The 18,777-nt window shown below is 56.3% G+C and overlaps 2 protein-coding genes across 3 annotated transcripts; one reads left to right on the forward strand and one right to left on the reverse strand.

The window, feature by feature from the left end:
- Window positions 1-160: 160 nt before the first annotated feature.
- FREY1 (Frey regulator of sperm-oocyte fusion 1) lies at window positions 161-696 on the forward strand (the record flags this gene model as incomplete). Its single annotated transcript, XM_079536697.1, has 3 exons — window positions 161-228; window positions 401-468; window positions 563-696. 3 exons carry the CDS (start codon window positions 161-163, stop codon window positions 694-696), a joined length of 270 nt encoding a protein of 89 aa, XP_079392823.1.
- Window positions 697-1,988: 1,292 nt separating this feature from the next.
- Window positions 1,989-14,987, reverse strand: MAPK8IP1 (mitogen-activated protein kinase 8 interacting protein 1; the record flags this gene model as incomplete). 2 transcript variants are annotated; one of them, XM_079537795.1, is made up of 12 exons in its annotated part: window positions 1,989-2,061; window positions 2,448-2,546; window positions 2,800-2,870; window positions 3,469-3,588; window positions 3,707-3,816; window positions 4,047-4,219; window positions 4,631-4,706; window positions 5,087-5,962; window positions 6,149-6,230; window positions 7,961-8,194; window positions 10,390-10,495; window positions 14,902-14,987. In XM_079537795.1, the coding sequence occupies 12 exons, from the start codon at window positions 14,985-14,987 to the stop codon at window positions 1,989-1,991; spliced, it is 2,106 nt and encodes a 701-aa protein (XP_079393921.1). The 2 variants fall into 2 exon arrangements, with proteins under 2 accessions (XP_079393921.1, XP_079393920.1); XM_079537794.1 differs by having other exon boundaries at window positions 10,309-10,495.
- Window positions 14,988-18,777: the final 3,790 nt, after the last annotated feature.

Genomic DNA, 18,777 nt, shown 5'->3' on the forward strand with positions numbered 1-18,777 from the left:
TGGAGGGGGGGGGGGGTGGAACTATATGATCTTAAAGGTCCCTTCCAACCCAAACCATTCTATGATTCTAAGTACAGGAGAGGAAAAATTCTTGGGCTACCTGGTGGTTCCTCTGTGACCTCAGTGCAGAATGTGACAGTGGTGGGTACCAGAGCTCAGCATGCAGTGCTGGCTCTTGCTGTTCACTGTGCTACTGGGGGCTGTGCTCCCTCTGCCCCTGCGCCAAAGGTGATGACTCCCCCACAGCTTCCCTGCCCCAGTACCTGCAGTGGTGCCACAGGGGCTGGATGATCCTTCTTCTGTAACCAGTGCTCCTGGACCAGGCTTGGGCTTGTAGTGTTGATGGGGGCAAGTTCTGGAGAGCTTCGGGCTCATTCCCACCTCTGGTTTTCCTCTGCAGCTATTTTGTCCCTGAAGACTTCTCTGCCCCCTTAGAACTCCCACAGCAGCACTTTGGCTTGGTGGATGGTACAGCTCTTCCCTTAAATTCCCTCCCATGTGCTCATTTGTCCAGTGATGACACAGACAGCTCCTGAGCCCTCACCCCACTGTCTACCCACAGATTATGGCATTAAACCAAAACAGCCTCACTTCAGGACCGTAACACCCCGGGAACAGCCAGCAGGACTGCAGAGGGCTGGCAAAACCAAACGTGATGAGCTTGACTTGGAGTACTACTATGATGCCCAGCTGTGAGGGACAGCAGGGCACTCAGGTAGGTGTGGGGTGCAGGAACAAGGGCTTTCCAACCACACTACAGGATAGGAGAAGCTGGAGGAGCTGGGGTTTCTCAGCCTGAAAAAGAGAAGGCTGAGAAGGGATATTATTGCTGTCTTCAACAACCTAATGGCAAATACAGGGAAGCTTTAGCCAGAGTCCTCCTGGCACTGTGAATGGAAAAACAAGAATTAAGTTACATCAAGATCTTATGGTAGTCTCTGACCTCCAAGGTTTGCTAACCTGAGAAACCCCAGCTCCTTTTGGGCTCCCCAAGGGAAGGAATAAGCCAGGGCCCAAATGCACCCAACACAAACAGCACTGCAGCCCTGCTCCATGAACCATCATATTTAATAGTTGCCATCACAGCAGATCCAGCTGAAGCACAGAGACCGCTGGCAGGGAGCAGGAGAGCTTTTGTATCTCCCTGGAGATGTGTACGGCTCCCTGCAGGCGTTAGCCCTTCCCTGCTCTGTTTCTGGCAGGCACCCCAGTCTGCACAGGGCTGAGAACCACCGCAGTAGGGAAGCTCAGCCCTGTCCTGCCTCTGCCACCTGCAGCTGGAGGGGATAGAGGGGGACAAGGACAGAGAAATGCTCCCTTCCCCATGGTGTGGTCACTGCAGAGAGGTAGGAGGAAATCTTCCTTTCCCCAGGGCATGGATACAAGAGAGGAGGGATGGGGGCAGAGGCAGGGGTGAGCTGTCTCAGCTCATTCATCCTTTCTCTGGCACTCAAAGAGGAGATGCTGGGCTCTATCCTTCCTGTCCAGCAGCCTCGTCCCCGGGGCCAGGCAGAGAAGTGATGGTCTCTGCCCTGGCAGGAGCCATCATACAGTTCTTGTTGGCTGTAGCTTCTGTGTCTTCATCCTGCAAGAGTCTGACTCCGCCAGTGCATTAGAAGTCACCCCTGAGGGATGTGACGGGAAGCTGAGCCATGGTCACAGCGAGGAGATGTTTTCACCCCAGCTTGCATCAGGGAAGGGCTGGAGAATGCCAACCCCTCCAGCAATCACAGACTGGGCAGCCAGTGGGCACTTCTCAAATAGAATAAACTAAGTATTTTGTACGATAAACACGATTTGTCCAGCCCTCCCCCCTCCCATCACCCCCAGCCTGAGGAAGGGGAGCCATGAAAAGAGGCAGCACAGGGTCCAGGGAACAGCTCTCAGGGCCCACTTCTCTTCCAATCTCAAAGCAGCTCTTGTCCATGCACGACGCAGAAGGGGCAAGACTGCAGCCCTGGCTGTGCAGCAGGTGCCTATGCCAGCCCCTACTCCAGGTAGATGTCTTCCGTGGGGCACGTGTACTCCACATACTCCTTGTAGAATTGCTGAAAAGCCCTCCTGCAACACAGCATGGAGCAAAGCTCAACTGTACCCTCCCCATAGCATTTACAGAGCCCATTTTGCTTCCCTTCTTGCCCTTGCTCCATCCTGCTGTCAAGTCAAACCCAGATCCAGCTCTGGGAGCCTCATCCATTAGTGCCCAGAGGTGCTGCTGGAACAAGGCCTCCATCTCAGCTCTGAGCTTCCACACAGCCCCTGGGTTTCAGCCATCTGCCTGCAAAGCTTTGCACTGGGACTTGTTCCAGCACTGTCAGGAATATGCTGCCCATAGCAGCGTCAGCTCTGGCTCTATCCCTGAGCCTCTCACTGTAGGGAAGAGGTGCCAGGTTCTCGTTCCTCCTGTCCCTCAGGAGGGAGCACCTTCCTCCCACCCCAGGACTTACCCTACAGACTCCGCCAGAGGCTTCGTGGACTCCTCTGAGACAAAGACGTGGCAGGCAAATCTGTGGTCAGCAGGATGCTTGGTAATGAACCCAAAATATCTGAGGGTGAACAGAGCAAGTGAGATTGGATTGGCAGACAGGCAGAAATAAATACCTGTGCCTGCCCTTGGCAAAGGGGTTTGGGATTCAAACCCCAGCAGTGAACACTTCCCAGGCCCATATCAGGGATGTAATTCCCACCCAAAGGCTGCTCCTCACATGAAGCTGTGGGATGATGATGCTGGGAGCAAGAAAGCAGTGATGCCTCCATGTGTTAAAGCACTGATAGCTGCCCCATCTTCCTGCTACTCACTTGTTGTTCTTTGGATGGTATCCACAAAAGGAAATGTTCTTCAGCTGGAAAAAATGGCTACACTTGTTTACCTGGGGAACAGATAAAAGAACAGTTAAAGCTTTCTTCCTCAGCAGTTCTGTGGGACAGTTGGACTCCAGCTTTAGAAATAGGTGCTCAGGCTGAGCCCAGCTCTCCCAAACAGTACCCACAGCCACGCTCCTGTACCCCACCCACAGGGGAGGTTTCCAAAAGCTTGCTGGGAAGGTTCACTCGCCTCTGCCCAGCATCTTGCTGTGCTCTGTTAGGCTTCTTATGGAGACCGCTAATCAGCAGCTTGCAATGCCCAGCTAAAGAGATTACAGGGAAGATCTGGAGGACACCACTCTAAATAGCAGCAGAAAGGTTTAGGAACAGCTGACGGATTAGGGGTGCAGCTCAGCTCAAAGCATCCTAGCACAGCAACATGCCTGGCATCTGTGAGGGCACCATTCTGATGTATAGCCCAATGCTGGGATCTCACTAGGCTTCAGGGACCTCAATGGAGGACCTACAACCCTTTGGATGGTATTTCTAGAGGAACAAAGAGCACATGGGATGGAAGCCCTTAATTTCTATGTAAACATGCATGGGGGCACCAGCAAGCTCAGACTAGCAACAGTAGAAGGGATAAGGTGAGCAGGGCACTACCTTGCTGTGCTCCTTGGAATCATCAGCTTTCACAGCTATCTTGACCCCACGCACGCTGATCTCCAAAACACAGCTGGAGGGTGGGTTAAAGTGCACAGTGAGGCGGCGCGTGGTGGCAATCTGGGAAGGGAGAGACAGACATAAATCACTGGCACTCACAGGCAGCATGCGAAGATGGCCCACCCCTTCCCATTTCCTCCCTGCTCCCAGGCAGGCTCAGCCCACAGTGGGACACTACCTTCTGCATGGCCGCGCACAGTACATCATTGCCTTTGTGATAGGGAACCTGCACCGAGCCGAGGAACTTCACCCGAAACTGGTCCACCCAGTCGTTGCTCTTGGCCAGAGCTAGAAGACAGAGCATATGGCAAGGATCACCTCTGTTGGCCATCTCCATGTTTCCATGGTGCAAACCTGCACCATTCCCCACCCGGCAATGGGTGCAAGCTCTGACCACTACTGGCCGGAGCTGCCCACAGCCACATCATTCCTTGCCTAGTGTCCTCCTTTCACCCCCTGTTCCGTGGTGAGGACATGGGCAGGAGATCAGGGACATAAGCAGTACGGAGGCTTGGTACCTGTTATATGGTCTGGGTCTTTGGTGACTTCGATAGCGTAGTAGGCAGGAAAAATGCCCCGATCCCCTGTCCGCATGTTGTAGGCCTCGTACCAATAATCTTCTGCCTGCACCTCCACCAGCAAAGGGTCATCCACCTCCAGCTCCAGCTCGTCCGCGTGGCGAGGCACAAACCTGGGCAGGGAGTCACTAGCACTGTGCTGGCTGGCAGCTCTGGTGGCATGCTCACCGACACACCTCTGGAGCAAGGGCAGTGCAAGGCCTGCGGCCGGCGCAGCTGGGGAGCAGGTGGAAGGAGCTAAGATCTGATGTGCTAAATAGAGACCTGAGTGGGTTCAGGCTCAAAAGGAGACAGTACCTGGCACTAATGCGAGGTTTCCCCTATGGCATCCCCCACGTGGCTCCCAGTGCTCCTGGGTGCCCTGGGAGGTCTCTCACCCTTGGGAAGATGTTGCCCAGCCACTGCCTGGCTCCTGCTGGGCCTACTACCAGCCTAAGGACTGTGGTTTAGTTCACAGGCTTCCCATGCTAGAAACTACATGGTTTGGGTAGGACCAGAGGACACTGCTTGTGCCCTGCACTCACCTGAAAACAGCACGGTGGGTCTGTTCCTGCTCCTCACCATTGATCATGCAAGAGAACAACCCAAAGGACTCAGCACCTGGGGAGGAAGGTAGAGGGGCATGCTGCAGCTTTGAGGGGTCAGCACCACACACAGGGAAGGACAAGACCCTCAGCTCACGCCTCATGGCCTTAGCTAAGGTTGCGCTGTCTTGGCCGTACCTCACACTAGACAAAAAAAACCAACAGCTTGACAACTGCAGCTACCCCTGCCTAAAGCTCACAAAGCTTTTCCAGCCGACCCCTCCCTAATCACAAGGGAAGAGGTCGCAGGCTGTAGAACCAGCACCTGCTGAAGCTTCTCCATCTCATGGGAGGCCCTGCAGGGCACCCTGGGCTGGGCAAGCTGGTACCAGGGCTAAGCAAGGCTGCCTGGGGACACAACCCCCAGCCCACATCCTCCCCCCGCCCAGCACTCACTGGAGGAGCGTGCCCGGCCACTCATGAAGACGTTGAGGAACTTCTTGGAGAAGTGGATGTCCGCCTCGGGGGTGGAGTCCTCTGAGAGGCAGACCGAGTCGCGCTTCAGAGCATCCTCCTCATACTCCTCGCCGATGGCTGACTCATAGGGTGAGGAGACGCAGTTGTCATAGACAGTAGCCGAGTCACTCTCATCACTGTAGCCCGAGTAGCACTGCTTGAGGCTGACCAGCTCCAGCTGCACGTTCTCATCCACCACCAGCGTGTACTTGACCGAGTCGTAGGAGAGGGCGCTGGTGTCTGAGCTGACGGATGCTCTCTGAAGGCCATGGCCTGGCCGGTAGCCACTGCTCCCACCACCACAGGAGGCCCGGGGCAGGCTCGTCTTGTCAGGAGAGGACATGTAGTCCAGCACCTCATCCTCCTCACTGATGGAGGGGTTGGTTTTCCCAGCCAGGGCTGAGTAGCTGGAGGTGTCGATGTCAGAGCTGATAGACATGCGGTTCTCACTGGACTGTGACAGGAACGGCTTTTCGGTCTCCAGCGGGTCCGAGTTCTTCTGCACGGGTGTCAGATAGATCTCCTCAGTGGCCTCCAGCCTCACGTCTGTCTGGTAGCGGATGCGGTCCCGGTGGGCCTCAGGGGCCCTCGACGTCACCACCACCACGCTGGCACCGTGGGGTGGGGGTCGGCTGGCAGCCTGTTGCTTCTCGGGGGGCCGGGATGAGGCAATACAGGCAGGTGCCATCTGAGTGGCTGCCGTGCGCCGGCACGGGCTTTCTGTGGATGTGCCCCGGTCTTTGGTGGAGGTTGTGCTATTCTGGTGATTGACCTCATCACTCAGGCAAACGTGGTCATGGGGAGGGGTCTGCTCACCTGCGAGGAGAAGAGCAGTGTTGGTCTTCCCACTGATAGGGACACCCCAGACTCAAGCTGGACACGTGTCCACTGGGGACATTTTCCCAACCTTCTGTTTCAGCAAGGTTTGCTCCAGGCCCTGGGACAGGGATTGACTCCTAGGAAGTACCAAGGAATGCAAGCATCTGCTCTCAGACAACTCACCCGTCTTCAGAGGGGACGATGACCGGGACACCCGCTCTTGCCAACTGTGCTTTTTCCCCAGAGAGTTGTTATTCAGGGTGTCCTGAGGAGGAGAACAAAGCCGCCTTGTCACCCGTGCAGTAAACAGCACGTGGCGCCTGTCCCTGCCCGCCCCACAGCATGGGCAGCAGCCAGAGCCATCATGGCCCCTGGGCAATGCCTGGGACCGCCCAAGAGCTTCTTCAGGGTCACTGTGACCATCCTCATGTGCAGCCAGGGCACGTTTTGCTCCCAGACTTTGCAGATGGTTCTGGGGACAGCATGGGTCTTAGTCTCTCTGCAGCAGTCGCATTTTCTGCGCTGCTAGTTTTTGCTCAAGCACCAAGCTTGGGATTCTTGGGGTTTTCTCCTGCAGCCATCAAAAGCAGCACAGGAGCTGCCCTGCTCTTCCAATCAACATGAAGCAATCCTCTGCCTTAAAGCCCACTAAGATTCATGGGATTCCCTGTCCTGTCCTGGAGCACAGGGACTTTGCGTTCCTGCTGCCAGCCTTAGCAGACCCTTTGTGGAAAAGCTCCTGTCCTCAAGGTCATCAGCACAGCCCATGCCCATGGCTCCCAGTGTGCCCACAGTCTCCACCATCCCCTACAAGGGCACCATCATCTCCCCCTCCCCAGCCCACCATCTACACAACCCAAACACCCCAAAAATACCTCTCCGCAGGTCTGGACGCTGGTTGGGACCAGCTGCCCGGGGGGGGCCTTTGCTGTCCCCGTCCCCCCAGCTGGATGTGGCTCCCACGTGCCACCGGCTCCTCGGGGTCCCTGCGCAGGGTGGGACAAGGCTGCCTGCTGTCCCCTTGTCCATTATGCTCCAGCAGGCTTTCCCCCTCCCCCTCCCCTCCATCCCTGCTGCCTTTGTCCCCGGTGCCAGCTGTCCTGCAGCCATTGTCCTGGCTCCCTGCCCTCCTCCTCCTCCTCCCACCCATGGCCTCAGGCAGAGCTGGCATCAGCTGCAGGTTTCAGGCTGGTGACACCCAGCTCCGACTACGCCCCATCTGTCACCGGCAGGGACACCTGCCTCTAGCTTCAAGCCCCTCAGCTGCACGTCACCACTACGAAAATCCTCCTACGTGGCAATAGAAGCCACTGCTGAAGGCAGGAGGAAGGCAAAAATAGCCCTGTGCACAGCACACCTTGCGTAGGTCTGCAAGGTTTGCAGAAGAGATGGGGCAAAGGGACTCCAGCTCAGAGGCTCAGAGTGCACGGCACTCTGGTGTAACCCTCCTGGGGACAGCCCCACTGCTGCATCTGGGAAAAGGCTCCATCCAAAACCTCCTGCAAGCCCTGAGAGTGATCAAGACGAAGCCCCGTTCTCCTGACCACTGTTTCGGGCAAGGTGATTGTCGCTGCGATTTTGCACTGGGCGCTGATGCTGATGCCCCCCTTGCCGGGTGTAGCCGCCCAGGAGTGGAGCCCCAGTCCCAGCGCCGAGCACACAGGGCTGCGTCACCGGCCCGTCCCAGGCTGCAGCCGCGGCGCTGCCAGCCCTTGATCTGGGACGCGGTGCTGGGACGGATGGCTCATTCACGCGTTCAGGATGCCACGCCTCATTAGCTCCCCGTCCCCACTAAGGTCCCTTCCCCGCTCCGAGCCGTCTTACTCTGGCCCCACGGGCTCGGGGGGAGCCCACTTTTGAGCCTCCCCACGCTCGGGGGACTCTGCTCAGCAGGGAACGAGCGCATCTCTCCCCGCATCCCTCACGCCCCCGATCGCGCACCCATCCCCGCCAGAAGCCCCCGGTGCCGGGAGAGCCCCCCGGGCCGGCGCTCACCTGGCTGCGAGGCACCTGCGGGAAGAGGTTGAGCGTGGTGGGGCGCTTGGGCCGGTAGCTGTCGGTGCTGGCGGGCGGCGGCTCCTTTTGCAGGGGCGCGGGCGCCGTCTGCTCCTCGGCCGGCGCGTCCCCGGCGGCGTCGATCAGGTCGAGCTGCAGCATCTCGGCCTGCAGTCGGCCTCCCTCCCCGCCGCCCGAAGCCCGCGCCGCGCCGCCCGACCGGCTCACGCGGCCCTGCCGGGATCAGCGGCGCGGTCAGCAGGCGGGGCGGGACGGGGCGGCCGGTCGCAGCCTTTTAAAGGCGCAGGGATGCTTCCCGCGGCTCCCCGCACACTCCCCCTCCAAGCCATCCCCACCGACGTGCCTGTTCCGGGACGCTGCGAGCCCCGCAGCGCTTTAGCAAGGAAACAGAGGCATAGGAAAAGGAAGGGGGGAAATCCCGGCTGGCTCCGTGGTACCTAGCTAAGGTGGGCACCTGCAAGGCAGCTGCTGCCAGCCAGCCCAGCCTGCTAGCGTGATCCCAAATCACTAGGAAAACTCAGAGGAGGAATGTCCCAGAAGGATGCAGAACAGCAAAACAGTTTGAGCAATGTACATCCTAGGAACGATGCTCCATTCAGGATTCCACAGCTAAGAGGAAACTACAACCGCTGTTGGGACATGTTTAATGGGCTGTAGCATAACAGGTGGTGCTGCAACCCTGGGCATGGATGGATGCCACTTGTTTCTCTCCGAAGGAAAGGTGCTCTGAAGGTGCTAGGAAGGAGACGCAGGGATAAAGGAGGTTGTTTAAAAGCACCCTGAGCAAGCAGCCACTGTGCTGCTGTGTCTCTGCTCCATGCAGTGGGATCCCAGAGCAACTGGGCTGCTGGCATCAAGCCACCACACTGCTGCCATCAGCCTCCGGGTCAGGCGGCTGCAGCTGGTGCAGGCTGCACCGAGGCAGGGATGGTGACAGGGGGAAGCTTGGCACTTCCAGGAGCCTTACTCTGATGTAAAACCAAAGGGATTTGTTCTTCCTATGGCTGGTTCAAGACTTTTTGTGCATCCAGCACAGGCCCAGAACGTGAAGGTTTAGTACAGACATATCCCAGCTCTTTTTCCTTCGGCTCTTCTCTTAACATTCCTAAAAAGGTTATTTTACTTTATTTTTTCCATTTTTCATTCCCACATCAAACAGTTTCGTAGAACACAAAGAGCATGATGAGCCCTAGTGATGGGCAGCCTACTATCCTGCCTTGCAGCAATCAGACATAAGGCGCCCTGCACTTCAAGACAAACGGAACGAGGCCAAACCCAAAGCCAAGACCTTGCATTTGTGCTTCATGACCTCCCTCGCTGCACCCGCCTTGGAGGAGCCAGCCGCGCCTTGCAGGCTGGGTGTTGGAGCCTCTATTTCTGGAGATCTGCTAAAATAGCCCGTGATGAAGTCATCATTGTTTTTCCAGGATAAAAAAAAAAAACAAAACAAAACCCAAAAAAAACCCACCCCAAATTCTCTGTTGAGGTACTGTCTTCTGAGAGGGTGTTTTGCTGCTGGGCCTCTCTGCCTGCCTGTCCGCATCCAGCAGCTGCCTTCTCCAGCCCTGCCTTGTTTGCAGGGGAATTACAGTGGGACCTCTCACTGAATATTCGGGTTAGCTCCTGCCCTTAGCAAAGGCCATGTTCCTACAGGATGCAGTCAGCAATCCCATGCTGGGGTTATTCCCAGTTTCCCAGGCTCTGCACAGCGCATGGAGCCAAACTCGTCCAAAACCCGTCCCCTAAGCCTGGCCACTTCCTGCAACCACCTACATCAGGCTCTCATCTCGTGAGACTCATCCTCTCCAGCTCTGAGAGCACCTGGCTCTCCCCACCCTTATTTCACACTGAAGAGCCCTCTCACTGCCACTGCTTCCAGTTCTACTCCTCGGGCAATCCTTCATACCTCATGTAAGCCATTTGTATGTATTTTTAGCAGCTGTTTTCTGAGCGTGTAGGCTCCTGTGTTTAGGATCAGCTCGCTGCATCCCTGCAACCAGCAGATGCAGAGTGCCCTACAGTGGGTGCTGGGCAAGGCACAGGGCTCAGTGCCCGTGCCCCAACCACCCCTGCCATGGCACAGGGCTCTGCTTTGCAATACAGAAACTCCTCGACAAACCCCACAACAGAAGGATTCTGTTGTAAATGGGCAACACAGCACATTTTTCTTACCCTCATTCCAGGGAAGGGTTGCAGCCCCTGTCCTAACAGACCTGGCAGATCACGGAGTTCTCCTCCAGCACCAGCCTCTCCCTGCCCCAGAAAGATCCCATATGAGAGGCTGCAGAAGCCCACCAGTGCCTCCCCAAGAATGGGTCTCATCACACCTCCCTGCTCACTACCAGCATGAAACTCAACAGCACAACACAGAACCTCATTTCATTCCTGCCCCCAGCACATGCACTTACCCGGGTGGCCAAGCTGTCCTTGCAGTGCAGGCTGATGCCACACTCATCAGTGATTTCAGAGAGGTCTTCATCCTCAAACTCCTCAAGGCTGATGTCGTGGGTAAGCCTGGAGGGAGCAGAGACCATTGTCACACACAGCACATAGGGGGCAGGATGCAGGCAAGGAGCAGCACCAAGATCCCCAGGAGGGTCTCTCTGGGTCTTTACAGGGAAAAAGGACCAGGAAAAGGGATGCTTCTGGAGAGGAGAGCTAAGGGATGCCAAGGTACAGCTGGAACATGGACACCCCAGGACACGAGATTGCATTGAGATCCGCAGCCTTTGCATGCACCTGCCCACTGGCTGCGGAAGAAGCAGAGAGTGGATCCTCACAAGCGGGCTCAAGAGTTGCCCCAGCAAGGTGCTCCCCTGTACTGTACAGGGGAGAGTAGAGCAGTGAGATCCCTCTGTGCCATTATTCCCTCTCTGGGGTGGCTGCAACATCCCTGTAGCCATTGGTGCTGCTCAGCACCCCGATGAGCCTCTGAAGGCTCCCTTACAGCCTCTTCATGTCCCCTTGGAAAGTTTGCAGAGATTTCCTTTTAGTGGCTGCAAATGTGCTGACTGCCCTGCTCCTCACGTGCTCACTTGCATCCCCAGGGAGCTCCTGGCTCCTGTGCATTAAAACATTTCTACATCATACTACTGCAATGCTCCTCGTGCTTGTTCCAGGAAGGAAAACACAACAGACCAGCCAAAGAGTCTTCTGCCAGCCATGGCAGCTCCCCTGAAGGGCTGCGAGGGATGGAGGTGTCCCTAAGAGATGCAGAGAGGCCACGCTAAGAGGGTCCCTCATCCCCCACTGCTGCTGCCTGCAGAGACGCAGAGCAGGAGGCTCTCAGCACAGCCTTCAATGCACAAATCGATTTCTTCTCCAGTTACTTGGGTCACCGGTGTCATTACCAACCGCTCATTACCTCTTCCCACCGTGGGTCCCGGCACAGGGCACACCCCTGGCTTGGGTATGGGGAGATGCTGTGTAGGCAGCCAGCACCATCCCTGCCTGCACGCACAGGCAGAAAGGACCCCCACGCGCAGCCCTTTTATCCCACGCTGCATGCTGCAGCTCTCTCCTCATGCCCTGCTGACAAATCCTGCACATTTCCATGCCCACAGCTCCTGAGCAGCCGGGAAAATTTTGAGCTGCACTCAATGCTGAATTTGCTGCTGCCCCACGGCACCGCTTGGTGCAGAGGGCGATGCGCCGACAAACGAGAGGCTGTCCCTCGTTCCCATGCAGCCAGGGGACAGCCCTCACCCCAGACCTGCCGGTCCCCTACCATTTCTCCCAGTGGTCTTCCAGCCAGCTCTCCTCCTCCGTGCTCGACTCCATGCTCAGGGGCAGCTGCATTGAGGAGGACCCTTCCCCGGGGGGCAAGCTCCCACCCTGAGGCAGTCCCTAGTCCGTAGTGAGGAGAGGACGAGCGCCAGGTGCCCGCTGCCCCAGCGCAGTCTATGGCTGCTGGCGCTGCTCTGTCTCCTCACTGCGCAACCTGGGCAAGCTCATTAAAAATAGATGGAATCAGCTGTCCTGGAGGGGGAAAAAAAAATAAAAAATAACCTCCCAGCTGAGCTGATGCCAAATCCCTGCTCTCTGCTGGGGATGCTGACTGCCTCTGCGTGTCAGCCAGCCCGGCTCCTAGGAGTGCTCCAGCAGCCGGTCCCCACACCCGCAGCAGGCATCTGGTTACCCAGCGCTGGTGCCCCTTCTACCCACTCCTTCTCCTGCCCTTGCTGCACCAAGTGGAGGAAAGAGTCGGTCCTCACCTTGGTGAGGTGCTGCTGGTGGGTTTTACTCGCTGTGCTGAATTCAGTGCCTCTCAGCTCTCATATAGTACCACCCTGGACTCCATCTCCCATATCAGGGGCAGCTGCTCTGTTCAAATCTTCCTGGCTCATTGGAGTTAATTAAAAAAAAAAAAAAAAAAAATCTCTGTCTCTGTGTTACTCTGCCCTTTCCTCATCTAACAGGGATGCTCCAGAACTTCCTAAAGGAGGTGATGAAGATTCTCCTTCATCACCCTCCATGGGGAACACCCCTGCCTTTCTCTCCTGCCCCTGAAAGAGGCTGAAAACACCAGCAACACAAAGCAGCTCTCACTCTCATCAGCTCTATCACAGCCCGCAAAGCCCTGAGTGGGACTGACAGGGAACTGTGGTCACAAAGATCCTCCTGAAGATGCATCCTATCTGCTCTCAAACACCTGTGACAACCCTGGTCTACCAGCTGATAATGGCGAGTGCGTGAGCAGCTCTGGCTGCATGTTTGGCTGCAGGAGCAGTGTGACTGTAACTGTAGCAACACAAAGGGAGGGGGCATTTACTGTATCACTCCCTGGCTGCTGCCCTCGAGGCACTCAGCTCTCCAGTCTGCCTCCCAGCTTCAGCCAGCTTGCTCTACAGCAGGCCCCAGGCAGGAGGAGGAGGAGGAGCTGCGCACGCCCACAGCGTCTTCTGTGAGCAGCCTGTTGCGGGAGGGAGCCAGTGGGCGAGCTGGGGAGCAGGAGGGGCTTTGGGGTGAGCAAAGGATGGGAGAATAGGGCAAGGAGATGGGGCCAGGCTCAGCTGGGTGCAGATTCGGTGCTGGCACTTGGTCAGGGCAGCACAGTGTGGAGGGGGCCTAGTGAGCCTGGCTGTCAAGGTCCGTCAGATCCAGACCAACCTTTGGTATCCCATCACAAAAATCAGGGTCATCCACCTCGACATCCAGCACATCACCTCAATACCCAGCCCACCATTACCTCAACACACAGCCCTTCACCTCATCATTCACCACACTGTTGCCAGGACGATCAGCCATCACCTCAGCACCCAGTCCATCGCCCCCACACAGGCTCCTCAGCCACAGGTGCAGTGGAGCAGTCCTGGCTGTGCCACCTTGCCATCCAGGCACAACCCTGAGCATGAGGCTTTTGGAGAATGATGCAGAGGATGGGAGAGACAACTGCTTTTGTTTTTGGCTCCTAAAACGCCATTGCAGCAGCAGGCAGCCGCCTCCAGAGACCCTGTGCCTGCAGCTCTCCCCACAGTACCCACCAACAGCCAACACCAAAGCCACCGGCCCCGCGGCCTGCAGGCCCCCCCAGCCTCAGTGCCATCACCCGCTCGCCACATCCTCTCGCTGTTCAAGTCGCCACGTCACCTCCTGCACAAGGCAGTGCCCTGGGTGAGCAGAATCCCTGGGGATGGTGCTGCACACGGAGCCGGCCCGACGCCCTCAGCCCCCATCCCCTTTCTAGCCCGGCAGCAGCCGTTCCCCACGCAGTGTGCAGCTGCTGGGCGTGCAGCTCTCCCAGCCATGTTGCAGCAGCGCCCAGCGGCTCGGGCAGGCAGCGCAGCAATCACAGGCGGCCGTGTGAGCGCCCAGTGAGGGGACCTGGGGGCAGAGAGCTGAGGGAAATGGGCAGAACCCGGCACAGCTCGACAGCATCCGGCCACCAATCTATAGATCTGCAGGGCTGGCGGGCTGAGAATCACCCACAGCTGGCGTCCAGCTGCAGCGCCAGGTGTGAAGCCTCCCCTCATTCCCACCTCCAACATGTCACCACATAACCACCCTACACCGGCCACACTCACACTAGCAGCACACCTCAGCACGCCGGGATGCTGGAGCCGAGCGGAGAGCAATGGCTGAAGATGTTACGGCCCCAGAAGCACCTGGCCTGCCCAAGGCGGCAAGCAAGGCTCCCTTGCCCACCGTGCTCCTTTAACCGGCGAACGCTTCCCATCCCACAGCCACTAGCGGGAGGCCACCAGCAGGCCCGACCCCCCCTGGCTCTGCGGGTCGACACCTCCGGCCGTGCCTGGCCCGGCCCATGCCGTCGGAAGTCCCCGCGAGAGGCTGCACCGGGCGTCACAGGGGCAGCCCCCCCGCATCCCAGACCGCTGGGTGTAGCGGTGAGGATGGGTCCCGGCACGCTCACCCCTGCTCGCCTGGGGCTGCTGCTTCCTTCATCGGGGAGGGGAGGGGGGGGGTTCAAGGAAAAGGCTAGAAAAAGGCTTTCCTGAGGGTGGAGAAAGGGATGGAGCTTGGTGCTGGGGAAAGGTGGCGAGACAGGTGAGGAGACTGGAGGGGGGGGGGGGTTGACAAAGGGGGTGTGGGGCTGAAAGTGGGAGGCTGAATGGGAAATGAGGGTAGGTATATGGGGCCGACACGGGAAGAGGGGGAGAATGAAGCAATGTATGGGGGTGCTGAAGCAGTATTGTAGGGGATAATGGATCAGGTGGGGTTCAGCGATGCATGATGTGTGTATGGGGGGGGGGGGGGGGGGGGGTTAAGGGACACGCGGGGTGGGTTAGGAGTTTGGGGGTGTCAAAGGGCTGTACAGGGTGGATGCCGAGCTGCGGGAGGCAGGGGCCCGCAGTGGCAGCACGGGGCTGGGGGCGCGGGGGGCTGCGGTGGATGAAGAGCAGAACCCCGGGGTGCTGAGGCCTGGGCAGCCCTGCAGGGGTCCCGGGGGAAGCGACCGGTACCTGAAATTGGGGGGCGAGGCGAGATGCAGCCCCAGGAAGGGGGAGGAGGCGGGCGGGGATGCGGCTCCTTTCTCTCGCTCCGCCATTCCGTGGCTCTCTCCATGCAGGCGGAGGGAGGGAGGGAGGGCGGCGGGGAAGGAGCAGGGAGGGAGGATGGAGGACGGAGGGAGGGGATGCTGGCGGGGCCGCTGAGGAGGGACGTACCTGCTGCAGGGGGGGGCTCCTCCCGCGGCCCCCAATCTGCAGGGCAGGTGTACCACAGCCAGACACCCCCAACACATGCACTCAGCCATGCCCACAGCTGGAGGCAGTGCCGCAGAGCCCCCATAGCTTGGGGTGCTGGGGGTTTCTGCCCAGGGTGAGGGATGCACAGGGCCACTCCCAAGGGACAGGGCACCCTGTCACCCCTACCTTCCTAAGACTTTCCTCCTGTGCCAACCTCCCTTGGCCTCAGCATGCAGCAGGGAAATGCCTGGAGCCCACAGATCAGGTCTTGCTGCACTCTCACACCCCTCCTGGGCCTGTATCTCCCTGGACCAAGCAGATCCACTCTTGCATCCAGCTGTGGCCCAGAGAGCATCTTACATGGGTGAACGTTATCCCCTTCTGCCTTTTCCCAGCAGTTCTCTCCCCCTGGCCTCTCTTGCCACATACTTGTGGGCTATCTCAGGAGATCTTGCAGGTAGCAGCACATACAGCAGTGCACAACACCAGTTGGTGTGGATGGCACTGCCTTAGAGACAGCAGGTCCGTCCGTGTGTCTTGAACTGCAGAGCTGACTGCTTTTGAGGCGATGGTATTGCTGCTTGGCCAAAACCCAGGCCATCAGCTGCTCTGCCAATGAAGAGCAAGCAGAGCCCTCCAGGCACACAGTCCTGCTCTCAGAAGGGAGCCTCGGCCTTCTGCCAGACAGACTCAGAATTGACGTCACTCCCAGCCAGTGTGGACAGCAGCACCCACCTACTGGGTGATCGTGGTACCCCGGGGGGCTGGGTCTCCCTAGCTAGGAAATCTGCTTCAGCCCTTTGCCCGTACCACTGCTCTCTGCATCCACCTGCTAACAGACTGCAGGACCCTGGGTTGCTATGCAAAACCTATAGAAGCTCCTCTCCAGCTGACCCCGTGGTGGCATGGAGACACCAATCATGGTAGGTAGGGTCTGGAAGAGGAAGGTTATTAGTGACCTGCTGCTGCTGCCATGCGTGCCTTGCTTCCTGCTAGCACTTAGTACTGCTTCCCTGGCTGCTGCTGGGACCTGCTGGCTCCCAGCAGACCTGCACCCATCTGTGTCAAGGATCAGGGCTGTACTACACATCACCATTCTCCTGCTGTCAGGGAAATGCAAAACTTCTCACACTGCAGCAAAGGATTGCACCTAATGCCTGGACAACAGTCACAACAACCTGCCCAATGTGAGAAGAGCGGTCAGCTCATTTTGTGTCACATGCTTTGCAGCTAAGATGTCAGAGGGCTGTTATTAAGGGGCTTGGTAGAAACAGTTGATTGAGTTACATCTTGAATTTCCCCAGGCACCGCATAAAAGCCTCTGTGCTCCCCAGCAACGTGTATGCATGTATACATCCTGCAAATCAGAGACACACATCTGCTGCAGCCAGTGTCTCTGCTCACAAGGCATCCATTGTCTCACCCTTTCAAATTGGCTGTCTGACCATTGGGTTCAATTCAGAGTAATTCAGCCTTAAATTAAGCCTGAGGAAGGGTTTTTCTGCTCCTCGCCCCAGTGGAACCAGCTGCTCCAACCCAAGCTGCTCTCTCTGCCCCCAGGTACAGTTGTGCTCCAGTTTCCTCCCTGCCCCATTAACCACAGCTCCAACTCCCAGCCCTTCACACCCAGGTACAATTTCTGCACCCAAACCTTTCAGCCAGCTGCTCCTGAAGCCACTCCAGCTCCTCCTTTGTGAAGGCAGAAGAGACACAGGAGAAGGGAATTTCCCCAACCTTCAGGGCATGAAGAAATCACTTACTCTGCTAGAAATCCTTGGTTCACCACTTTCCATCTTCAACCATGTCACTGTGATTCCTTTGTCAGGGAGAACAGATATTGTGGCAGCACAGCAAAACCTCAAAACTGACCTCCCCAGGTTTAATTTACATTATCACACTCTGCACAGAGACAGCTGACAGACCAAGTTTGCTCTTATCTTCTAAGGCACAGGCTGTAATTTCAGAGCTTTTTTGTTACATTGGCCACTTGAAGCATCGCAGTGTACTTCCCAAGCCCATGAGTCCCTTGCTGGGGACAGAGAAAAGCTGAGCAATAGTAAGCACCTTGACCACACCTCTCTCAAGTCACCAATGCATTGCATACATTGCCTGCCTTGCAGACCACATGTGGCCTCTTGTCCCCAGCACCTCTTTACAAACAGTCTATCTCCGAAATTTGTCTTTTTCTTGTCAGGCTTTCCCAAGAAATTGCTAAGTTTTGCTGTTTACTAAGAAAATGTTGTACCCCCAAGTAATTTTTCAGTGACGGAAAAGAAACCCTGTTTGGGATGCCTGTACTGAGTCAGGCCATGTAGCCAGCTAGCCCTGAGACATAGTCCCAAGAAATGGAAATCCCCTTATTGGCACGCATTTCGTGATGCTTCCTTTGTCATCACAGCTTCCAGCAACCCTTTGCTCTTTCCAGAAACGAAGATGATATCTTCATTAATAGCTATTGAAGATTTTCCCTTTGTCTGTGAACTAGTGAGCAATTTATTTTTTTTTTTTTAGCTTGATCAAGCTCAGCACCCACAAACACATCTATGTAAGGAAGCTGCAGCTGCGCTGAATCTACCATCTGGTAATTTAAGTGCATATGCCCAAACCTAAATACTACAGGAAACAGGGAACAATCATCCCCCTATTCCACTTCTTTATCCCAGTTTTACACACCTTTATCATTTTGATGGTTAAAAAGAAAAGAATGATGGAGCAGATGACTCCCCAGCTACTTCGCAGGATTCTTGATGACTTTTCCAGTACCTCTGGCATTGTGCATCTCTGTGCTGCTCTCAGTTCTGCTCTCAGGACTGTTACTTTTCCAGTTGCCACCATCCACATCATCAGTGCTGACAGAAACCTTGCAAACATGATTTCCACCTCACCCACAAAGCCTTCCAAGAAATCACTTGGGAGATTTTGCACTCCCTTCCCATGGCTCTTTGTCCCCATAGACCCAGCAAAAAAAATGCCACTTAACAAATTAAATAGACGACAGCATAAAGAAGGTTAAAGACATTTATATATACACATATATATAAAAAAAGTCATATTTACAGACCATTGCCTAAGCACGCAACCTCCAAATGACAAAATTAGCTATTTCTGTAGTCTAAGTATACAAAGTGCATGTTTTTCCCCTTTCTTCCCTCTGCAGCTGAAGATGGGGCAGGGAAGGTCAACTTTCCTTTATACCTTCCTGCCCACAGTGGGAACAAGGTCTGGGTCAGAGTGAAGGAGACAAAACCTGCTGATTACTGGGCTATCTACTAGGGAGACTCTGATCAGTAGCTTAGAAGAAAGGGCTGGAAAAGTGACTCATTTCCTTGGACAGTCTGCCCAATGGGTCAACTCCCAGGGAGATTACTTGTAAGGAAAGATTACTCGTATTCCACCACTCTGCTTCCTCCACCACTTCAGGTTCCCCAGATACAATTTCTGCTTGCACCCCATTGCTATGGGCTCCAAAACTGACTCTGATTGTCTCAGTCAGGGTGGGTCACAATGACTAGGCTCCCCAAGCTGCCAGGTGCATAAGCTCACATACAGCCCCACACTATTTATGACAGGGTGGGAGATGAAAGGTTTTGGACAGCAAATGACAACAGTGCCCAAAGCAGCCCACTGCATGGGATTTGCTACTTGATGTGA

Source organism: Tetrao urogallus (assembly GCF_951394365.1).
Source record: "Tetrao urogallus genome assembly, chromosome: 6".
Classification (NCBI taxonomy): domain Eukaryota; kingdom Metazoa; phylum Chordata; class Aves; order Galliformes; family Phasianidae; genus Tetrao; species Tetrao urogallus.